This window comes from Lampetra fluviatilis, chromosome 32 (genome assembly GCF_964198595.1).
Source record: "Lampetra fluviatilis chromosome 32, kcLamFluv1.1, whole genome shotgun sequence".
NCBI lineage: Eukaryota > Metazoa > Chordata > Hyperoartia > Petromyzontiformes > Petromyzontidae > Lampetra > Lampetra fluviatilis.
In genome coordinates, this window is record NC_136306.1 from 11,138,813 (window position 1) to 11,160,176 (window position 21,364).

General features: G+C 47.2%; 1 protein-coding gene across 5 annotated transcripts in view; it reads right to left on the reverse strand.

Moving 5' to 3' along the window:
- Window positions 1-21,364, reverse strand: part of LOC144943767 (hepatocyte growth factor receptor-like) — a 54,721-nt gene that overhangs the window by 25,375 nt on the left and 7,982 nt on the right. For 4 of the 5 annotated variants that reach the window (XM_078871576.1, XM_078871572.1, XM_078871574.1 and 1 more), the window contains exons 2-5: window positions 12,125-13,035; window positions 6,582-6,868; window positions 2,781-2,966; window positions 2,279-2,404 (exon numbers count right to left, since the gene is read on the reverse strand). In XM_078871576.1, coding sequence (XP_078727702.1) covers window positions 2,279-2,404; window positions 2,781-2,966; window positions 6,582-6,868; window positions 12,125-13,035 — 1,510 coding nt within the window. Of the gene's footprint in view, window positions 1-2,278; window positions 2,405-2,780; window positions 2,967-6,581; window positions 6,869-12,124; window positions 13,036-18,110; window positions 18,352-21,364 lie in introns of those variants that run through there. The other variant, XM_078871575.1, reaches the window with a different exon arrangement.

Genomic DNA, 21,364 nt, shown 5'->3' on the forward strand with positions numbered 1-21,364 from the left:
GTCTTACGGTGCAACAGTAACGCACCGCTTTTAATAGTTGCACGCAAGCCTTTTTTTATTTCAAGCAAGGTCTCCCTTGGAAAAGTGAGCTCGGACCTGCAATTGTGTTGGACGTACCTATTGCATTGTATCGTCAGTCTGCATGCACAAAGACACACGCACAGACGCACACCACAAAAACCCGACAAGCCAGTACGGCGTGGCGCCAACGACCACCCAAGTGCGCTGCCTCCGCTAGCAATCACACGGCTGACGTTGCCCGTCGAGTTTTTGCGGATTCATTCGCTCTGTCACGAGGTTTTATCGTCATTTGCAGATGTCATTACTGTTGGCATTAGCCAGGCCAATGGGCCCCCATTGTGTGGAAGCGGGGGGGGGGCACTCCACATACGTGGTTCACAGATGAACACGTTTGCAGCAGCAGCGAGCATTGGTGACTGCACCATTCTGGTGAGTCCTAACAAGAACAAAACGGGTCTACAGATAATAGTTTTTTTACCCTTTTATCTGGCAACAAAACTGACACCTTTTTTTACAAGGAGTCATGTTTGCATTGACCACAATACCTGCAGTCGGAATGCAAACAAAAAACACAACTCTGATAATGTATGCACTGTCCTTGAAATTGATTGGTCCACACCCCAGACAGCTTTCCTTAGAGCCTAGTCTCACATGGTGTTGGACCAGATGACGCCGAAAGGTGTCAGTTTTATTGCCAGATAAAAGGGTAAAAAAAACAATTATCATATTTTGCTACTGGCAAAGGACGTTCCAACGGTCTACAGATGTCTATCCTCTGTGTCACTGCTGCCTGTCAGGTCGGTCACATCTGTGCCAATATATTGTGACGGTGACTTCAGACAAGAGGACCACAATGTACTTGTTCATGAAATCCACTGCTTCTCAGAGAATGATGGCTTTGCATAATGCACAAGGGCAGAGTGCCATTTACACGTTCTTGCGCGTGTTGGTTTGAAACGTTCGCTCTGTAAGTGGTCACACGTCCTGCAATCCAGAAACATTTGGGCTCGCAGACCTTTTCTTTGGCAGACACCACTCTACAGCAGAATTACCCAAGGCTACGCCACACACTTAGCCATCTCACGAGAAAACACGCTGCACGCAGGGGGGAAATTATGTTGGCGCTGTAAGAGTCTCATTCCATTAAAGGCGCCACACATCCACATGGGACCGGTAGGAACATAAATCACAAAGTACGCTCCAAACTTGTCCACCGTGATATCCCTCCCCTCTCGCGTAACAGCTTCATGCATCCGCTGCCCCTTGCGTCGTAATATCATGAAGTAACTCCCGATTTATTGTCCGTGTCGTCTATAAAGGCTTTAAATCATCGTTGCGTGTCAAAGGGCGGCACGCAATTCAATTCAATTCCCTTAATTTTATTTCGAACGTGAAGGGAAAGGTCACGGTGTCCTGGCGTCGGAGCTCAAACGCCGACTTGCAACGCCACGAGCCGCTCCGTCGCGAGCGTGTCTGCTCAATGCGATACTTCGATTGTGTCGGCCCTCGCTCCATACTAAATAAAAAGTCGGTTATAATAACGAACACATCGCCTTCCGTACCCGCGCGATGAGAATTAAAGTCGCTGTACGCCTGTGTTTGGCATATGATGATTCACCCCCACCGATCATTTGATGAATTCTCATGATTTGATGAAATAATCAATCCTATTTTTATTTTCTTTTATTATAATTTTTTATCTCTCCTTGGAACCGTTTTGTTTTGCTGCATTAGCCCGCTCACGGCCAACGCCAGTGACGATTATCTGAACCGGTCCTGATCCTCCCCTAGGTCAGCTCAGCCTCAAATAAGTACCTGGTGCGATGTGTAAACATCGCCACTCGAGAGACAAAGATGGCCGAGCGTGGTGCTGGCCACCCACCCCCTCGTGTGCCATACTCGATAACAGCACTTGCGCCAACAGTCTGTTCAGGCTATACAGGGGATCTTTGTCTTCAACCATACTTCAACACGCTGGTCGGTGAAGGGGAGGATTCAATGCCGGTTCAGATATAACGCCACCGGTGTCAGATAGCCGTGCACTAACCAAGACGCAACTGCTACTCTCTGCACACATAAATGTACAACTATGTCAATCCACTGCTGGATGCAGGCCTCAACCTCTGCATATGTGCACCACCGTTGTGTGTAATCCGTAGGTTACGCTCCTCCACACACAGCCACTCGGCTGGACGGAACTGCGTTGAACTGCTCAACAAAATCCCAAACACCTGGAGGGGGGATGGGGAGGACTCGCCTTGTTTCCAGCGACGACAAACACGCCACTGCGGGGAAGAACGATGGCTGCAGGCAACACCTCCTTGCCCTTGTCCAGCGTAATGTTCACGTAGGGCTCGTAGACGCGGTGGCGATCCATCAATACCTGCAACACAACCAGTCGGGGTAGTTATCGAGGGTGCTGGCGCTGAAACTGCACTGGGGTCCACAGACCGGAGGAACCCAATCGCTGGCCTTTAAAAAAATGGGAATATTGAACAGGGGGCTCCCATTCAATTTCTCGCACATGGCCCACGCCAACCACGCCACTACTGCACCACAGAAATTAACATCCTCGTCATGACCGCAGTACGAAGCCGTTCACGGCCTCTTGTTCCATCCTTCGCTCATAGAACCAAGCTAGCGAGCAAGTGGCTACGATGATCGGAGCCGTTCAACGAGAACCGGTGGACTTTTTATAAGAATCAGGTTACCCAGTTCTGGGAAGCCCACCCCAACTCCCCCCCCCCCCACTCTCGCACCTGCACGAGCTGTCCGTCGCGTGTGCCCACGCTAGCCACCGTGTCGTTGCCGAGAGCGTGCACGGCCAGAGAGGTGATGGCTGTGTCCTTGAACAGGTTGGGGAACATGTCGTAGCGGGTCATGTCGGACGCCAGCACCAGCGGGGAGTCGTTGTCCGAGCCGCACGGGCTGACGGGCGCCGCGCTCTGGATCATGAAAAACAACAGACGCAAGACGCTCGCTCGGCATGGAATGCTGAGGCGCGGTGCCCTCCCCGCTACCACGTTTCTGGAAGGACCGACTAGAAAACGTGGCGTTTTTTTTTGTTGTCCTTCCACATGCACCTCCATTTAGCGCGGTTGACTTCGTGCGCCACGAAAGAAGTTCAACATAAATGCGCGCACACGTACACTTCCCATTCGTCAGGCCTGTCCGCTCACATCACAAGCCCTATCCACACAGTGACAGCGAGTGGCTCCCCTCTCTTCTTTCCGATGTTGGCACCGTCGACTGCCCACGGGCCCTGCCCCCCCACCCCTGAGACAGCTCTGGCCTCTCCAACCCACATTGGAGTCAGGCATGAGGTCAGAAACTGTTAAAAAGCAGGTCGTGCAACGATAGGTCCTTCGAGATTAAACTGCACTATGTTCTAGACACATCGTAAAAAGAATTATGAGAGACCGCTGAAAGTTTTGTGGAGTGGTCGTTATAAACACATGATAACTCTTGCGCGAAGTGCCATCACAGCTGGACAAACCAGTTGAAATGTTCAGGAGGTTAGCTGTACATCCTTTACAGGTTATCTATGCAGTGTATGTCCAAAATATATCTCTTTAAAAACTTTTAAATCCCAAGGAATGCTTTTTTGCCACTGATTTGTGGTTAAGTGCATTTACAAAGAAATTTACATAAATCTTATTATCATTATTCTGCTTTACCGAACCTTTAGCAAGCCTTAAAGTCAAGTCAGAATGTCTCTTCTCACATAAGTAATTTGGTATCAGTCACCTCTACTATCAATTCTATTTCAGTGGTGGAAATTCCACATTACCTTATAGGGATCAGGCTTAAATGCCTCTAATGCAACAAAAAAAACACACACAAACGTGGCCATAATCAAAACAAGACCACACTTGTGAGCAAGTCTTGCTCTGCCCCGCTGAAATACTGTATGTGGAAAGTGTACACAAACAACACTCCAAAGTCCACGGGTAACCAGAGATGATGAGTTGGCAAAAAAGTATGATGTACCCCACAGAGGCCCTCTGAGACAGGATTCTCCTCACAAGCCATCCTGCCCACACAGGTCTGGGTGACTTCCTTCGCTGTTAAACACACGCCACTCGCACTGCTGCGTATGTTTTCGAGGCCGAGCCGTACGTATATCTCTCTCCAACGTGTTTTGGAGTTGTACGGCAGCCACGTCGTGTCGAGGGGCACCTACAGGGACTTGTGCCCCACCCTGCCCCAAGGCTTAGCCTCCCTTGCCAACATTTTGTAGCCGAGTAAAAAATAATAAAAATGTTGCTACAATATTTAACGCCATTGGCGGTGTTTCTTCAGCCTTTCCTAATACACATGAGGAGCAGATTCTCATGACGGTACCCATTCTGTTTCGTGTTGAATATTTATTTGAAGTTTGTTCGACATTGTCTGCGGTGTGTGTCCCGCTGAGATTTTGGGTGGACCTCCTGAAACCAGGGTGAAGTTGCAGGGCCGTCGTACCACGCATTGTTCGGCATCATGCCCGACGTTTCGCCCCACGTAGGTCCAACACGTGGAGCGGAACGTCGGACATCGTGATGAACAATGCGCGGTAAAACCAGAAAACACACCGCACAGGCATACTTCCCGTGTCTTGATGCGACAGCGATTTCACCATCCTGGCCACACCCCCCCCCACCCAAACAAGGATGTGTCATGACATTGTAAAAAAAAATTCCAAGAGACACATTGCTAACTTCCTTACAAATCTGGAACAGCAATGCATTGAACATCGATTCGCTTGAAGGATTAAAGCAATGAGTGAAACGAATAACGCATGTGTGTCAAGGCCTGTCTAACACAAGCCTGAATATTTGTCAGTGAGAACACGCCTTTAATTTATCCGGGAAAGTCTCACCAAGTCTCAAAGACTCTTTTCTCAAGAGGGTCCTGCAACTTGTTTGATATGTGACGTAAACAGCCTTTTGGGAAACTCAAAATCATGCTGAAAGCAGCTCTGATGCACACCATTGCAGTCTCACCACGCTGTGGGCATTCAATTAATGTTAAGGTCTCGCTTAAGGTCGTACATGTTATGTATATCGTTAAATTTGAATCACAGTTCCCATGATCACCGTTACATTGTTTTTATAGCTTGATTTTGGTGATCTCGAAAACTTTTGGTTTAGCCATATTTGTTTGTTGTAGTACAGAGTTAGACGGATAACTTTAATCTAAATTGTCTTATGGTTGTTATTGTTTGACTTGCATCCCACCAGGATTTTTGCACACAGCGTTTTTTCTGGAAGACTTTGCTCTTTTTTCCTGGATTTTTCTGTTGCGTGAACGATGTTTCTCGTTCATGTTTTTGTTTGTTGCGGTTGCACCCGAGTCAAGAGCCGCTTGGCTCACAGGGCTATGCCTAATATATTAAACTGAAACTGAAGGTGGTTGAACGCGAGGCGTTAGTCCTTGAGTTTGTCCGGTGGGGCGTTTGTCCCACGTGACGGGGGAGGGAGGGGGAGGGCTGCATTCTGTGAGGCGTGGGCACCGCAAGTTCAGTCAGGCTGACGTAACAACAACAACATCGCCGCCATCACCACCACGAGCCAGGGGATGGGCACCTCGACGACCACGGGAAGGACGTTTCACAACATTTGAGTGATCCACCGTAAGATTGGTGAAAATAAAACATGTGGACTGCAGCTTAGTGTAAGTTTGAGAAGCCCTGCCATAGAAGACACGGATTCACTCGTTTCTTAGTTCAACTGCCAATGCAAATTGCATTCTTGTCAATTCGAAATTGAATGGCAAAAGATTTGGGAGAATATTACAGAAATGCATTAATCTCCTCAAAAATACAGATTTTTTTCAACTAATAATGTCAAAGGTCAGGGTGGTGGACAAACGAGACAGATTTTGCATTCCACGTTCACCATCCTGACAGCAACAACAACCGCCATTCGCCACTAAGTGGTGGCGATGTCACCACGGCGCTTGTACCAGGCTATGTGCACTTTAAGGCCACGTGAAGTGTACACGGCATACCGCGGTGCACCAATGTTCAACATTTAACTTTTACCAGTCTTCTCCCTACACGTACAAAAATGTATCTGATACATGCTGCAAATGCCCGATGTTTGATTGCTGGTGCCAAATAAGGTCATGGTCCAAAAGCGAAACATCAAACGCCAATGGCAGAGCGGGTGTGAAAGTGCGGTCCTCTAGCGTACGGACCACGTCGCTTCAAAGGGATCTCCAGGAGGTCACCCTGCTCGTGTGGGACGTTCCTCTAACACGGAGGAGGGTCCCACTGCCGTGCAAGAGATGTGAATGGCTTCTTCACCTCACGATGACACGCCAATAATCGCACAATAGGCATAATATTGGGGGAAATTCCACAGCAAAAAAATATATACTGTGACATAAATTACAACAATGTGACTCTTGATATGGTTATTACAGCTGGTCAAGATAACGACGATGATGAAGAATGATAACAATAATGGAAACCATGACGACGACGATAACTCGAGTGTCTCGTCTCCCGCCTCATGAGCACCAAAGCACCGAGCGCAAGACTCACGCAGGCCACTCAGGCTGCTCAGGCCGCTCACCTTTAGACATTTGCGCTCGCCGGGCCCAAAGAAGTACTGCATGCCCCTGTCGCGCTCTTCGTTGACACACGTGTCCCTCCCATGCCCGATGAGTTCGTTGATCATGTTCAAGGGGAAGGAGCAGATCCCGGAGCGGGCTGTCGCGCCGGTCTCGCTGAACGCGCCGAACAGGACGTCCTCCCCCGCGCGCACGTTGAGCTGCACGCCGAGCCAGCTGCCCGGGCGAGCGACGAACGCTGCCGCCATCGAGGTGAATACCGCCGATTCTGCCGGCGCCTGTGACGCTACTGCCGGGGACAAAAGACGGGCAACGTGAGCAGAGGCGAGGCCACTGTGAACAGAAGCGGGTTTTTCATTTTATTGGGGCCCAGAGGCTGTCGTAGTTTTGTTGAAGCATCTTTGCGTACAGGAACACCTCGCTGAGCGCGGTTTGATTAGCACGGTAGGCTACGTACGGTGCGAAAGAATTTCAAGTTATCGAACGAGCGTTTCGACTACGCACCGTTTTTTTAATGAGGTCTGTTTTCTGGAACACTGGGGTGATGTTTCGGCTCTCACACGGTTCGATGCTGCCAAGCTTCTCATCTCCACGTCGAAAAATAGCGCACCGTCTGCTTGTGCTGTGCTGCACAGTAGATGCTGCGGATGAATATCTCGTCACCATCATCCCTTCTCAACATTCCCACGCGGTCTCCCTCCACGTGTAAGCCCCCTCCAACACCACCACCAATATCATCGTCAACATCATCATTCATCGTAAGTAAAAGATTACGTTAAATTTCGATTTAAAGCTTTCGTGACTGCAGGGATTCATCTTCTTGGTTCTTTCGGTAAAGTCACGTAGAAGGGAAATAATTAAATAATAAAAGTGAAAAATTATATTTATTTCACTTTTTTAAAATGAAATGCTACGTCCCAATTTGATTTATATTATTCATTCTTTCCCTTGATTGTTTTACCACCACCAATGCTTGATGCCATAACAGTCGTATTATTTAAATTAGCAATTTAAGTTCTGGTTTTCCGATGATATATACAAATTTTGAAGTTAAAAGCAAACGTAAAATAAACTAAATTATTTGAAATGTTGCACGCAACTAGAAGTAGTAATACACCAAGTAATGATATGCCTTTAATTGCCAAATTACCGACAGGATTTGTCATAAGTGTTTACAGTGATGCGTTTCAACCATCGATTGTAAAGCAGTATTTATATTTAGGAGACCCGCAAAATCAAACTGAGTTCCGTGGGTGTCCAGACACCCCAAACATTTATATTTGTCTAGGAGGCACCCAGAACATTTTGAACAAAAACCATTATTACTTTTCAGCCTGTGCTTTTTCGCCCTTCAATGAGGTGGCATGGATGCTGAATAGACCGAGGCGTATAAAACGGTGCCACAAATAAACCACAACACCTTGCTGTTCTCGTCAAGAAGCATAAACCATCAGGCGAACTCTGGTCATCCTCGCAGCGGCAGCTTGTGGCGAGCCATCGAACAAACACAGTCACCGCATCACGCGCTTTCAGATGTGCTTCTGTGGCCGTCTGGAACGCTCTTCCTTCTGATATTTGGAAGCCACTGGAGCTATGCACTTTTAAATCATCTTGATTTGAAACTAATTTCTTTAGAGCTGCTTTTTGTATTTAGTTTGTTGTCCTTCCCCCGCACCTCAGTATTAGCACAGATGGCTACGTACAGTGCAAAAGAAGTTCAACATACATTCATACAGAGGTGAACCACAGAATATGAAGGACAGAAATGAGTGGGGAAAGAGGATGCACGCTGCCCCATACATTTGGTTTGGTTTCCAAGTGCCTTACGATATTTTTTATTTTACGACCTGCTATCGAATCTGTTAAATCACACACAATTTTGGCAATGATATTGAAGGCATGTATACATTAGCAAAACATTACAGAGCTTACATTACTTTGTCAGAGCGTAAGCACACACACGCCTTAGCATAGGGACACACGGCAAGACGTAAGATATCATTCCCCGAAGACATTCTCCTCCAGCCAACCGTGGCAGCTAAAATATTATATTGTACGAATAACGTTGCTGGTGTGTTTCTGAGGATGGCTGTTTGTGGCAGAAACGTCGTGAGCATTTTATTTTATTATGTTTTATTTTCATTATTTCCCTTCTACGTGACTTTACCGAAATAACCAAGAAGATGATGCTGGTGTCGTCAACACATCATGAGAACGTAGCAATAACAGCTGTGACTCATGAATTGAATTGCAGCAAGCGTGTCCGTGTGCTTCGAGGCGCAACGAAAAAACACTTCCACCTCCTACTCGTTTGTCCACTGTTGTAAAGTTACAATCAGTTAGCAGCCGGTCTACATCCTTGTTTTGGTGGAATAAATGTTCACTGATATGCAATGCCGACTTATTTTGTAAAGCCAAGTAGACAACACAAAGCTTGGTTTAACACGGAGGCTTTCGCGACCAATATTATTCATAATAAACGTTTTTGGGTTAAATCACGTACGTTCTAGATTTGAAGTTTTCGTGACTGCAAGGATCCATACTCTTTGGCTGTTTCGGTAAAGTCACGTAGGTGAAAACTAAATCAAATAAAAAATAAAACAACTAAATTAAATCACGACGTTTCGGAAGCAACACAAGCATCCGTCATCAGGTGTGACTGCTCCAGCAAAATTACTGTAGCGTATGAAGAGAGCTATAATTAAATGTTTAGATCACGTTATTTAAAAATGTGTCGTAACCCTCCACCACCTGACATGACCAATCAGTAAAAAAAAGTGTCACGTTGACAAAAGACAAAATAGTTCACTACTTTAGCCCACCGGTGTGTTGAAGAGTGAATCCACAACATTTACAATTTTTGAGTACGACGTTTCGCTGGTAATTACATCCAGCATCATCGGGCAATTCGCCAGGATGGTGAGGCTCCCCTCTAGCTCCCGGTCTTAAATAGAGCAGCAGCAGCAGGGTGACGTCATCATTTCACTCATTCAGGTGCAGTGATTTCAGGCGGAGGGGGGGTATTGTAATTATATAATAGGTCAGTAATCAGTCAATTGTTATGATTAGTAATGAGTTGTAGATTAGTAATTAGTTGTAATGTGTATTATTTAATAACTTACTATAACCACTCAAGTGCAGAAATTAAAGGTGGGGGGGGGGGGGGTATATAATACATTAGTAATCAGTTAATTATTATGATAAGTTATAGATTAGCAATTAGTTGTAATGTGTGTTATTGTAATTATATACTACGTTAGTAATCAGTTAATTAGTATGTGTTTCCCCGAGAAGGAATTGTAATATGTATTATTTAATAAAACGCTTCCAGGCCACACTAAGCCTGTAGCTGTCAGAGCAATTAAAGTTATTTCTATTTCTCTCAATTTCAATGGATTCTCTAATTAGTATTTGCCAGTAATAATTAGTTTTACACAACACTTCAACGTTATCAAAATCTATTGAGTGTCCTTGTTGTCAAGCATGTTCTGCCACTGCCGACAGTTGCGTTTGAGATAATTTTATGTTTCTCTGGTGTTCTTTTAGTCTTACGCTGTTACGTCCCGTCTGTCCAATATAGCATCTGCCACATAAACAATTAATCCGATATACACCTTCTGTTAATAATTTAGGTAATTCGTCTTTAGTGCAAGATACACATTTTTTAATTTTGTGTACTGTACCAAATATTACTGTAATGTTTTGCTTTTGCAAAACACGGGCTAATTTGTCAGTTACTCCTGAGAGATATGGTATTTTAATTGTTTTAACAATCTGATCGCTTTCAGCAGTGTTGCTTTGCGATCGTGATTTGGCATTCATTTGAGCATTATTGTAGCCATTCTGTCGTAGTGCTTCTTTAACATGTTTAATCTCTCTCACTAGACATAAAGAGTTAATTGTGAATCAACGTTCAAACAGACGTGTGGCTGCACTCATGTCACACCGGCAGTGGTGGAAAATTCCATCTTCCCAATTTGGGACTGGCCTCTGGACAAGACCACCACTTTTGAATGCCCACAGAGCGGTATTCGTTGTACGCGACTGCGTAGTTTCACAGTTGTACCGTATATATTCAGTTCCTCAAGAAGCTTCCAATGCGTGAAACGAAACGTCGGACATCGCGTCCAACAATACGCGGGACAGCTTGGAAACACATCGGACAGCTATGGTAGTCATTTTATACTGGTAGGAACGAAGTGGACCAGACCACCAATAGATTAATGTGTCCGTCCGTCCGTCCGTCCGTCCGTGTATCAACATCGCCCCCTACTGCAAACACTTGGCATGACCCTTTCCGACAAGATGGCCGCCCGCTCCCCCTGCAATCTGTGAATTAAACAAGATGGCCGTCGCTTCCGGCGCCTCACGGCGAAACTTTAAACTTCGCTTCAAATTTACTTTACTGAAACGCAGCACGTTTTTTTAACACAGAGACAAGAAACATTTATCAACACAGAGATGAGATACATTTAATCGCCTTATGTGTGCACGAAAAGCACGGCGCGAGGCCTAGTGCGGCAGGCTTCGCGAGGCCTAGTGTGGCAGGCTTATTAACAGAGATGAAACGCAGCACGTTTATTTAAAAAAAAAATTACTTTACTGAAACGCAGCACGTTTTTTTATCACAGAGACAAGAAACATTTATTAACACAGAGACGAGATACATTTAATCGCCTTATTTGTGCACGAAAAGCGCGGCTTCGCGAGGCCTAGTGCAGAGGCTTCGCGAGGCCTAGTGCAGAAGGCTTCGCTAAGTCTACTGCAGAGAAGGCTTCGCGAGGCCTAGTGCAGTAGGCTTCGCGAGGCCTAGTGCGGCAGGCTTCGCGAGGCCTAGTGCGGGAGGCTTATTGATCGACTGACTATGGGCGAACTCATTTATTCTGGTGGGTGAACAGTGGCGGGGAGGGGTGGAGGAGGAATTGATGATAAAAACAAACTTGCACCATCGCTACAGCTGCCGCGACGAGAGATGTGGGAGGAGAAGCGGCGACCGCTGCCTTGCAGGTGAGAGGTGCGTGTGTGTGCGCGTGTGTGTGCGTGCGTGTGTGTATATGTGTGAGTGTGTGTGTGCGTGTGTGTATGCGCGTGTGTGTGTGTGTGCGTGTGTGTTTGCGTGCGTGTGTGTGCGTGTGTATGCGCGTGTGTGTGCGTGTCTGTGTGTGCGTGTGTGCGTGTCTGTGTGTGCGTGTGTGCGTGCGTGTGTGTATATGTGTGACTGTGTGCGTGTGTGTGCGTGCGTGCGTGTGTGCGTGTCCGGCCCACTCGAGCGGCGTGATGAATGGGCGCTATTGGGCTTCGGATCGTTATTCACGGCGAACTGGAAGAGTAGCAACACAACTTCATTACGTGTGTGTGCGTGCGTGCATGTGTGTGTACGTGTGTGTGTGTGTGCGTGCGGTGTGTGTGCGTGCGTGCGTCTGTGCGCGTGTGTGTGCGGTCGATATCCCTGTACCGGTATTAGTATTATTCCTACGAGCCCACCCCGCAGGGTCCTGTTAGACCCTAATATTCCACCGCACTGCGAGACGCTTTTTTTGTTTACCTTTGTCGGGGACCTGGCGGCGCTTCCTGCGCTTCTCCGAGAGCAGGCAGACGAGCGGCAGCTCCACGTAGGACTGCAGCCCGTGGTCGGGCTCGCAGAGCCGCCCGATGCGCGTCTGCGTGCCTCCTCCGTGGCGCGCACCCGGGTGCACCGTCACGAAGTAGACGTAGCCGCCGCTGCCGAACGACGTCACGTAGCGGACCTGGTGGGCGGCGCGGAATTCGGGCAGCACCGTCAGCGACGGCAGGTGCCCCACCGAGAACTTGAATCCGTCCTCCTTCCCCAACAGCTGCTTGACGGACAGCGTCGCGGGCGAGGCGGCGTCGGCCGCCGACGGGTCGGTGGAGGCGCCCACAAAGAAATGCGCCCCGCCGTCTTCCCTCACCACCACCTCGGTGCTGGCAGCACTCGCGAAGCAGTCGGGGCAGCCGCCGTCGCCGCCGTCGCCGCCGTTGAGGCACGTGGGCGGCCCGGCGGGCGGCAGCTCGTCGAGCGTGTGGAGCAGGCACACCCCGCGGTGCGCGCTCCAGCACGTGAGCAAGAAATGGTAGTCGGCGCTCTTGTGCACCACCGTGAGCAGGTTGAGGTTGTCACCGGCCGGGGGAGGGCCCGGCGCCGCCGGGTTCTCGCACGTCACGTTGCCGAAGGGGATCTCGTGAACGAGCCTCAGGTCAGAGTCCAGCACGTACACCGCTCCCACTGCGCCCACGTACAGGTGGTCTCCGTCGGTCGCCACGTGCTGGATGGCCGTGGCAGAGGAGAAGGTGGGCAGATCCACCGTGCCCGCCGGGGCAAAACTGGTCCACCACGGCTCGTTCTCCGAGGGACATTTGTCCGGGTGGCTGGCTGCGGTCGTGGCGACAAGCCTGCAGGTCAGGAGCAGCAGCAAGATGCCTCTGGGCACCTCCATTCTGTTGCACAAACGTTGCAGATAAAACATCAGCTAAAGGAGCGTTATGCGCAAAGATGGATTTTTGTTGGATCATTCGCAATTGTGTACCGTTCACAGTGATGTGTCTACAACATTCTTTCGCTCCGGAAACCCAGGATTTCTGTTGAAGCCTCAACTCGGCCCAACCTTTGCTGAGTGGAAGGATGCTCTTTCTCATATGCTGTCTGCATCGTCTGGAACTCGCTCCCCTCCAGCTATCTGCGCTGTGGCCTCCATGCTTTGTTCAAGGCCAGGCTCAATGCTTTTAGATTTTTTCCTCTACCCTTTGACGAGCTGCCTCTCGCTATAAAATAGTGATAGTAAATACCCAATGTTTCTGTCCAGCTTGTTTGAGATGCAGTCATTTAGATGGTCTATAAATCTCACTGTTGTATTGTAGTATTGTGTGTATATGACATGAACGTGACTCACGTGATCTCGCCTTGATTTAATCCTGGTAAGGATGCATTGAGACAGCCTGGGTTAAACTTCTACAAGTAGAAAGCACAATGATCTGACACAAGGAGGTATAAAAGTGTGCGAAAATAATTGAACTGTGATACATGTTCCTAACCAATTGTAATCGTGTATATATATTAAATCAATATTCAAATGTAAATTGCATCGGAAGTCATAAAGATGCAGGAGTTTCTATCCACTGCTGGATGAAGGCCTCCCACACCCTGTCGCCATCTCTCACAGTCCATCGCGATGCCATAATCTGCGTCACTCCTGCACGGGCCGGTCGCTCCCATTAGCTGGTCTCTCCGCTGCAACTCTGTGCACCGTCGTCATTCTCCCAGACACACGATCTCTCTCTCTCTCTCGTGGCCACCATTCCATCACAAACCTCGAACCATCGACAATAAACCCTTGTGGCGACGCGTCCTGCCCAAGCCCACTTACTGTCCTTGATAATGAATGTGATTTGCGTTTGTTCCCTGATGCGTGTGTTCCTCTGTCTCTCCTACGACGTGCCTCTCCACGGCTGCTATTTACAATTTCCCTTTTACAGGTTCCACGTTGACAGAGCACAGGTGATATGCACATAATTCAAAGTTTATTCGGAGACATTGATTTTCCTTCCTGCATATGTTTGTTTCTAAATATGCTAAATTAAATACATCAATAATCAAAACATCTGTGGCATTCTCGTAAATATGCATCGATGAGACTAATAACAGATCTCATAATAGAAGGAACGCATTCATGGGTTTTGTTTGTGTAGAGTGCTCAGTATCTGTACATGTACACCAATATTGTCAATTCACTGCTGGATGAGGGCCTCCCCACAAAAGGGGGTGGTTATTTGACCATGCTTCACCATGCCGGTCAATTCAGGATGATGAAAATGGGGAAGCATAGACGTGTTTAGAAGAACAGTACAACCGTGGATTTTACCACACAGCCCTCAACAAAGCCCTATGACAACCTGTGTGGGCACATGGCTCAACCATCCCAGCCAGCACTTGCTAAGCAGGTTTGAGCCTGGACACTTCTGAGTTGTGACAAGATGAGGGGGAGGAGGGGTGGGTAATTCCGGGCGATGTGGCCACATAGCTCAGTATTTGATGATAAATAAAATTTAACACACACACCACACACACACAATAACAAGACACACACCATACACAATAACAAGACACACACACGACACACACAAGAACAAGACACACACACCACACACAAGAACAAGACACACACACACCACACAATAACAAGACACACATCACACACACAATAACACGACACACACACCACACACACAATAACACGACACACACACCACACACACAATAACAAGACACACACACCACACACACAATAACAAGACACACACACCACACACACAAGAACAAGACACACACACCACACACAATAACAAGACACACTCCACACACACAATAACACGACACACACACCACACACACAATAACAAGACACACACACCACACACACAATACCAAGACACACACCACACACAATAACAAGACACACACAAGGAGAATCATAATATCTCCCCCCTCACTCAGTGCGAGCCCCTTGACTTATCGCTTCCTGAGCTGTGGACAATGACAAACCACGGACTACCGTCACTAGCACAGTGTATACAACACGCGTATAACAACCGAACTCCCTTTTGAAAAAAAAAATATCCATATGGTTTCGATTTAAAGCTTTCGTGACTGCAGGGATTCATCTTCTTGGTTTTTTCGGTAAAGTCACGTAGAAGGGAAGTAATAAAATAATACAAATAAAACATAATAAAATAATTCTCACGACGTTTCGGCTACAACGCAAGCAGCCGTCTTCAGGTGAAGAATGAGACACTGCCAAGCTAGGAGCTTATATATAAGCTGGGTTGGAGGTGGAAGAAAAGCGCATTCTTATGTTAAGGCGCTCTTCTTCCACCTCCAACCCAGCTTATATATAAGCTCCTAGCTTGGCAGTGTCTCATTCTTCACCTGAAGACGGCTACTTGCGTTGTAGCCGAAACGTCGTGAGAATTATTTTATTATGTTTTATTTTTATTATTTTATTACTTTCCTTCTACGTGACTTTACCGAAAAAACCAAGAAGATGAATCCATATGGTTGTTACAATTTTGGGGTTTCTCCTATTATCGGGATCCCCATAAAAAAAACCTGTACAAAGGGTTTACAGCACATATTAAAAAAAAGTCTAGCGATGAACATCACATTTGAAATTGTATAACTGGCGAATCAAGAGAGTTGCCGTCCTGAAATAATGGGATTATCACGTGGGACTTGTAATCCAGAACTCCCCAGTTCGATTCTATTTCCCGGCACGGCACTAAACCATGAAACTTCATTATCTTACCAGGTAAGCCTCACTGAGCGATGTCGCTCTCTTTCAGAAGCAACCTGGCCACAAATGATAGCTCAACAACGGGGCTCTTCACCACGTGGAAACCTATAGCAGCCAAATAGTCGAAACGCACATCCATTCTAAATATGGAGGGGAAAATGCGGAGGACCCAGAGAAAAATCCACGTTACCACGGGCAGAGAGGACACTGCAAACTCCAAATATACAGCAGCAGGCGTCAGACTCGGGATCTCATCCACGCACTGCTTGCACACCAGGCGAGGGAGTTAACATCTCGCCACCACTAAAAGGCGATGGGGGAAAAAGTTTATTTAAACCCACAACCCACCCGTCTCTGTCCACACAGCAGCAGTGTCTAAGGGGCCGTCCATAAATGACGTCACGCGGTCTTGGACGATTTTTGACCCCCCCCCTCTTCGTCACAAAAGTCAGGCCCCCCCCCTCAAAAATGACGTCACAAAGCTCTGCCCCCCCCTCCAAATAAAATACAACATGCTTCAAATCGCTTTAAACTGTTGTCATTGTAGTGCGTATTTAATGTGGCGCTGCACTCTGATGTTGTAGGAGAAAACATTTATTAAAACGTCTATTTAATTAAGTAGAACGTGTTGTCTATATTTATTTAAAGTTGCGCATTTTGATGTGACGTCACATTTCTCAACCCCCCCCCCCCCTCGTCACACATCGTCACAAATGTCTGACGCCCCCCCACCCCCTAGGTGCGTGACGTCATTTATGGACGGCCCCTAATTAATGCCACCACAGTTAATTGCCAGGTCGCGCGTGGCGAGTTCAAATGTGGGGCACGTCCGTTGCGCGTCTTCCAAGTCTCAAGGGAGTCTGCGTGAGCCTGGAAGAGGAGACCAAAGACCACGACGGGCGAACCCCTGTCGAGTGGAGACCCCTCGCGAACCAAGCAATTTCCGGGGCTGATCCTGTACCACGCCTGAACTGTGGAACGAGAAGGGGGGCCGAATCCGCGCGTTCATTGCCGACATTCCGCCGGAATCGATTTCCAGTCACTCACGTTCGGAACCGGTAATCGATTCCGAAAATATTTACCCAGGTAACCGACCGGCTATCGTTTGACAATCCTATTGTTGTTGTTGTTGTTATTGACAGCCCTTTGTTGACACCCTCCTGGATGAGGGGCTCCCCACGCTGTCGGTCAAGTGGGGGGGGTCGTTTGACCATACTTCACCACGCTGGTCAGCGCCGGTTAATGATGGGGGTGGGAGAAACCAAAACCGGTTTTTGTAGACACCACTCGCCACTGATGTTAGCCGTGGCGGAAAATCGAACTACTACTACTGGACATCTGTGAACAAAAGCTTCATCGCTCACCGGAGTCCTCCTGTATCAATACGGATTCTGATTCTCAACTCAGATCGGCTCCACCGATTATTTTCACGTGTACAGGTTAAACATGAATAGAGTCCTGCGATTCTTACAAGCACTGTGCAGATACTAGCACGAAGACAGTACTTATGCACCAGTCAAGGTAGCTACAGCATAGAAGTCCTGCAGGGACGCATGGCAGTATACGCAACCACGTGCGTTCGTGCATACGGAGTCAATTCCATCTGAAAATGAAAAATAGTTACACCGCAGAGCGGAGCTTAACAAACATTAATCGTGCACACCGATTGTCGATGAGCAAAGACCAAAAAACTGCAAGTTTAGCAAACGCAGACAACAATACTTGATGGTCCATTTCTACCACTCATCTCTTCTACCACCTACTTGGCGTGTTCATTCTGACAGCACGTTTACCAGCACGCTACGTCCAGCACACTGAAAAAAAACTATTCTGCATGCGTCCACAATCAAGACGCAATGCACCCCATTTGGTCAACAAAGATTCTCCCGTACTGCCTAAACACAATTATGGAAATTTTGTAAAACAGACAAAAAGACAAAGATCCCCCGTATAGCCTTAATCGACTGTTGGGGCAAGTGCTGGGCACCTGTGAAGGCTGGCACGGTACGCGAGGGGGTGGGTGGCCAGCACCACGCCCGGCCGCCTTTGTCTCCCTCGTGGCGACGATTTTACACACAGCGCAGCACCCAGGACACTCATTTGCGGCTGAGTCGACGTAGGGGAGGCCCAGGACCGGTTCAGACACTCGTCACCCGAGGTAGTGGAGTCGAACTCGGGCGGCCAGGTTGGTGGCGCAGCGCGTCCCTCCACACAACTTCCACTCACCATCACACAAGATGCAGCAGATGGGGCAGGACTTTTAGTCAACAGGCGCCACGCTCGAATTCAAGTTCCGTGCAGGCTGCTCGTGCGATGATGACACCGCGGGTATAACAATACGTAACCACGCGTAGTAGCCGCAGCAGCAGCAGTCAAAACAAAGCTCGATGTTTGTGAAAAATAGCCAGGTATAGGAGCTCAATGGAGCACACGCACACCGTCTAGACACGAGCCAAAGACCATCTCCGGTTAGAATGCAAATGACGACTGGCTTCAACGACGTGGTTGGTATATATTGTGCACGCCCAGCGACGGGAGAGGGGTGGGGATCGCCTTTGACGCATGCGATTCCAGCTGTGACTTGCGCGCAGACACACAGACGCACACACACAAACACACACGCGTGCGTGGGCTGTGGGCGTCACTAGGAGCAATGCCTCCTACTCACCAGCTTGGCCGAGCGGGTGGTGTGAAGTGCGTCGGAATTTGTGGCTTTTCGAGCAATGCTGCTGGTTCTTCTTGGGTCACTCGTTTCCATCTCCTGCCACCCACTCCCGAGTGACCGGGACAATACATTGCAGCGTTTTGGCACGGTGCATTTGCCGGTCATCTCAGTCGGTCAACCCACGGGTACCTGGGGTTTGTGTCCCGTGACCGCCTGCCATGCAGCGAGCCTTCGACAACTTTCGCGTGATAGCCTCAAAGTGCACCTAGCCTGGCACAGGCGCCGTGATAACGTGAGCGTCACTTAGTGGCGAATGTCGGGTGTTGGTATTGTATGTTGGTATTGTCTTGGTCACTCGTGAATGCGTGGTGTTTATGGCACGAGATGGAACGAATAGGATTACGTGGGGTTTCCCGTCTCTCCTCCCACGCCATGTCCCCCCTTCTACACCCACCAGAGTTGGAGGTTGCGTCATCGACACAAACACATTCAGCACCATACGGACCTCACGGTACCGTAACAAACTGACCATGACTCAACCGCCAACTGAATCATGTGACCAAGAATACATATCGAGTGTTATGCAATGATCAAATGTAAAAGCAGAAATAAGTATAACACAATTCCAACTCTTATTTGTTTCAGCAGGAAAATTCTGGAATGGCTTAGACTTTGTGAGTCTCATCAGCAAAGTGTTACCCCGTGTTATAAACTTATGATGCCAATGGTGTTAGATGTTTTGCTTTTATGTGGTGACATTGAGACTTATATGTTTATTTTAACATGTAATCATCCACAACAGCACGTAACATGGTGCGCAATTCGTTTTATAAAACATATCAATAATAACCTCACCGTGAGATATTTTTTCACAAAGCAACACGGTACAATGTCGAAACGCACTTCATTCAAAGTCTATTCCTCACCGTATTCTACCCACATCTTTCTCTCTCCACAATCTCCCTCAATCAGTCTACCCTGCCTTGACACCTTCACAATCCTTCGAATTGCATCGTCTTTGTCTCACCCTTTTACCTACTCAAATGAAACATTTTAGAATGTTTATCCCAATATATAAACATTAAAATGATCAATAATACACAAACAAAACTCTGACCCTGTTTTGAACTAACCAAAACCCTTAATCAAACATAGAACCCGAACCTTCGTAGAACACTGGTAGGTCATTAGTGATCTATCTGCTATGAAGAAGGGTCTCTTCATGGAAAGGTAACCGACACGACATGTGTTGAGTTTTTGTTATTTGTACCAATATGTTGAAATTCCTGTCGGATAAAATATTTTATTTTTCAAACCTAGGATGACCTTAAAATTCAGGCCAATATGCTGGTATTGTTGAGAAAGGAAGCCAGTGATAAGACCTTCTACGAAAGTTGAAGCAAAAAAAACAAACACAATGTGGTCATATTGAAAAGGGCACATCCTTTGAATATAGAATGGCACTATTTTAAGGACAAAGTCAGACTTTGTTTTTTTCTGGGGCTTTACCCCTATTGAAAACACCATTCTCTTTTCACCCAGATATGCATTATAATGGGGGCAAGTGAAGCAATGATAATGAAGAGTGAACATGAGCTACTGGCATTAAGCTGCAGAATCTAAACCCAAACTGGGTAGACCCGACACAAAAACGTAGCCAGTTTTGAGAACTATAGAGAATAGACAGATGATCAGATAATATTGAATGCATCCTACTACGTTCTGCAAACGTAATCTATGAAAACAATTTGTGACTTTAGTGTTAAGCCAAATGGTATCTATGCTCATGAGCAATGGGGACGATGTCAATCACCACCGGCAACCCCGAGTGCAGTTTTCAGTTTCATTTATTAGGTACTGTATATCTCTGTGCAGTGGTCGCTCATCAATATGTAGTGGAAAAAATAAAAAATAAAACACCTCTAAATATGATAATTGGTTCTTTACCCTTCTATCTGGCAACAAAAATGACACCTTTTTTTACAAGGAGTCATGTTTGCATAGACCGCAATACCTGCAGTCATAATACAAACAAAAGAACATAACTCTGATAATGTGCACTGTCCTTAAAGTTGATTGATCCACACCCGAGACAGCTTTCCTTAGAGCCTAGTCTCATATGGGTTGGACCAGATGACGCCGGGTGTGGATCAATCAACTTTAAGGACAGTGCACATTATCAGAGTTATGTTCTTTTGTTTGTATTATGACTGCAGGTATTGCGGTCTATGCAAACATGACTCCTTGTAAAAAAAAGGTGTCAGTTTTGTTGCCAGATAGAAGGGTAAAGAACCAATTATCATATTTTTACTGGCAAATGAGGTTCCCATAGCACCTCTAAATACTTACATGCTCGTTATAAATGTTAAAGACTGCATACATCCCTTGTCTTCCCATCCCCCTTACACTCCCATTCCCCCTTCTGTCCCTACCCCGAATATTTTTGTACCTACCAGCAGCTCACTACTGCTTAAGGCAGGGGTGGGGAACCTTTTCTGCCAAGGTCCATTTGGATATTTATAACATCATTCGCGGGCCATACAAAATTATCAACTTAAAAATTTGCCCGTTATATTTGGTCAAACATTTAATTAACTCACCCCTAATGTGATGGCTGGAACTGCTTCTCTTTGGCGAGGCGTGTGATGTTAGCCGGTATTGAAGATGTTGCTTCTCGCAACTGCTTTTCCAGGTTTGCTCCTAGATTTATTGAATTTCAAATCCCGCCTGCGGTTGCTTTGGCAGGGCCTTATACGGCCCGCGGGCCGGACGTACCCCAACCCTGGCTTAAGTGGTGGAATTCTACATTACCAAG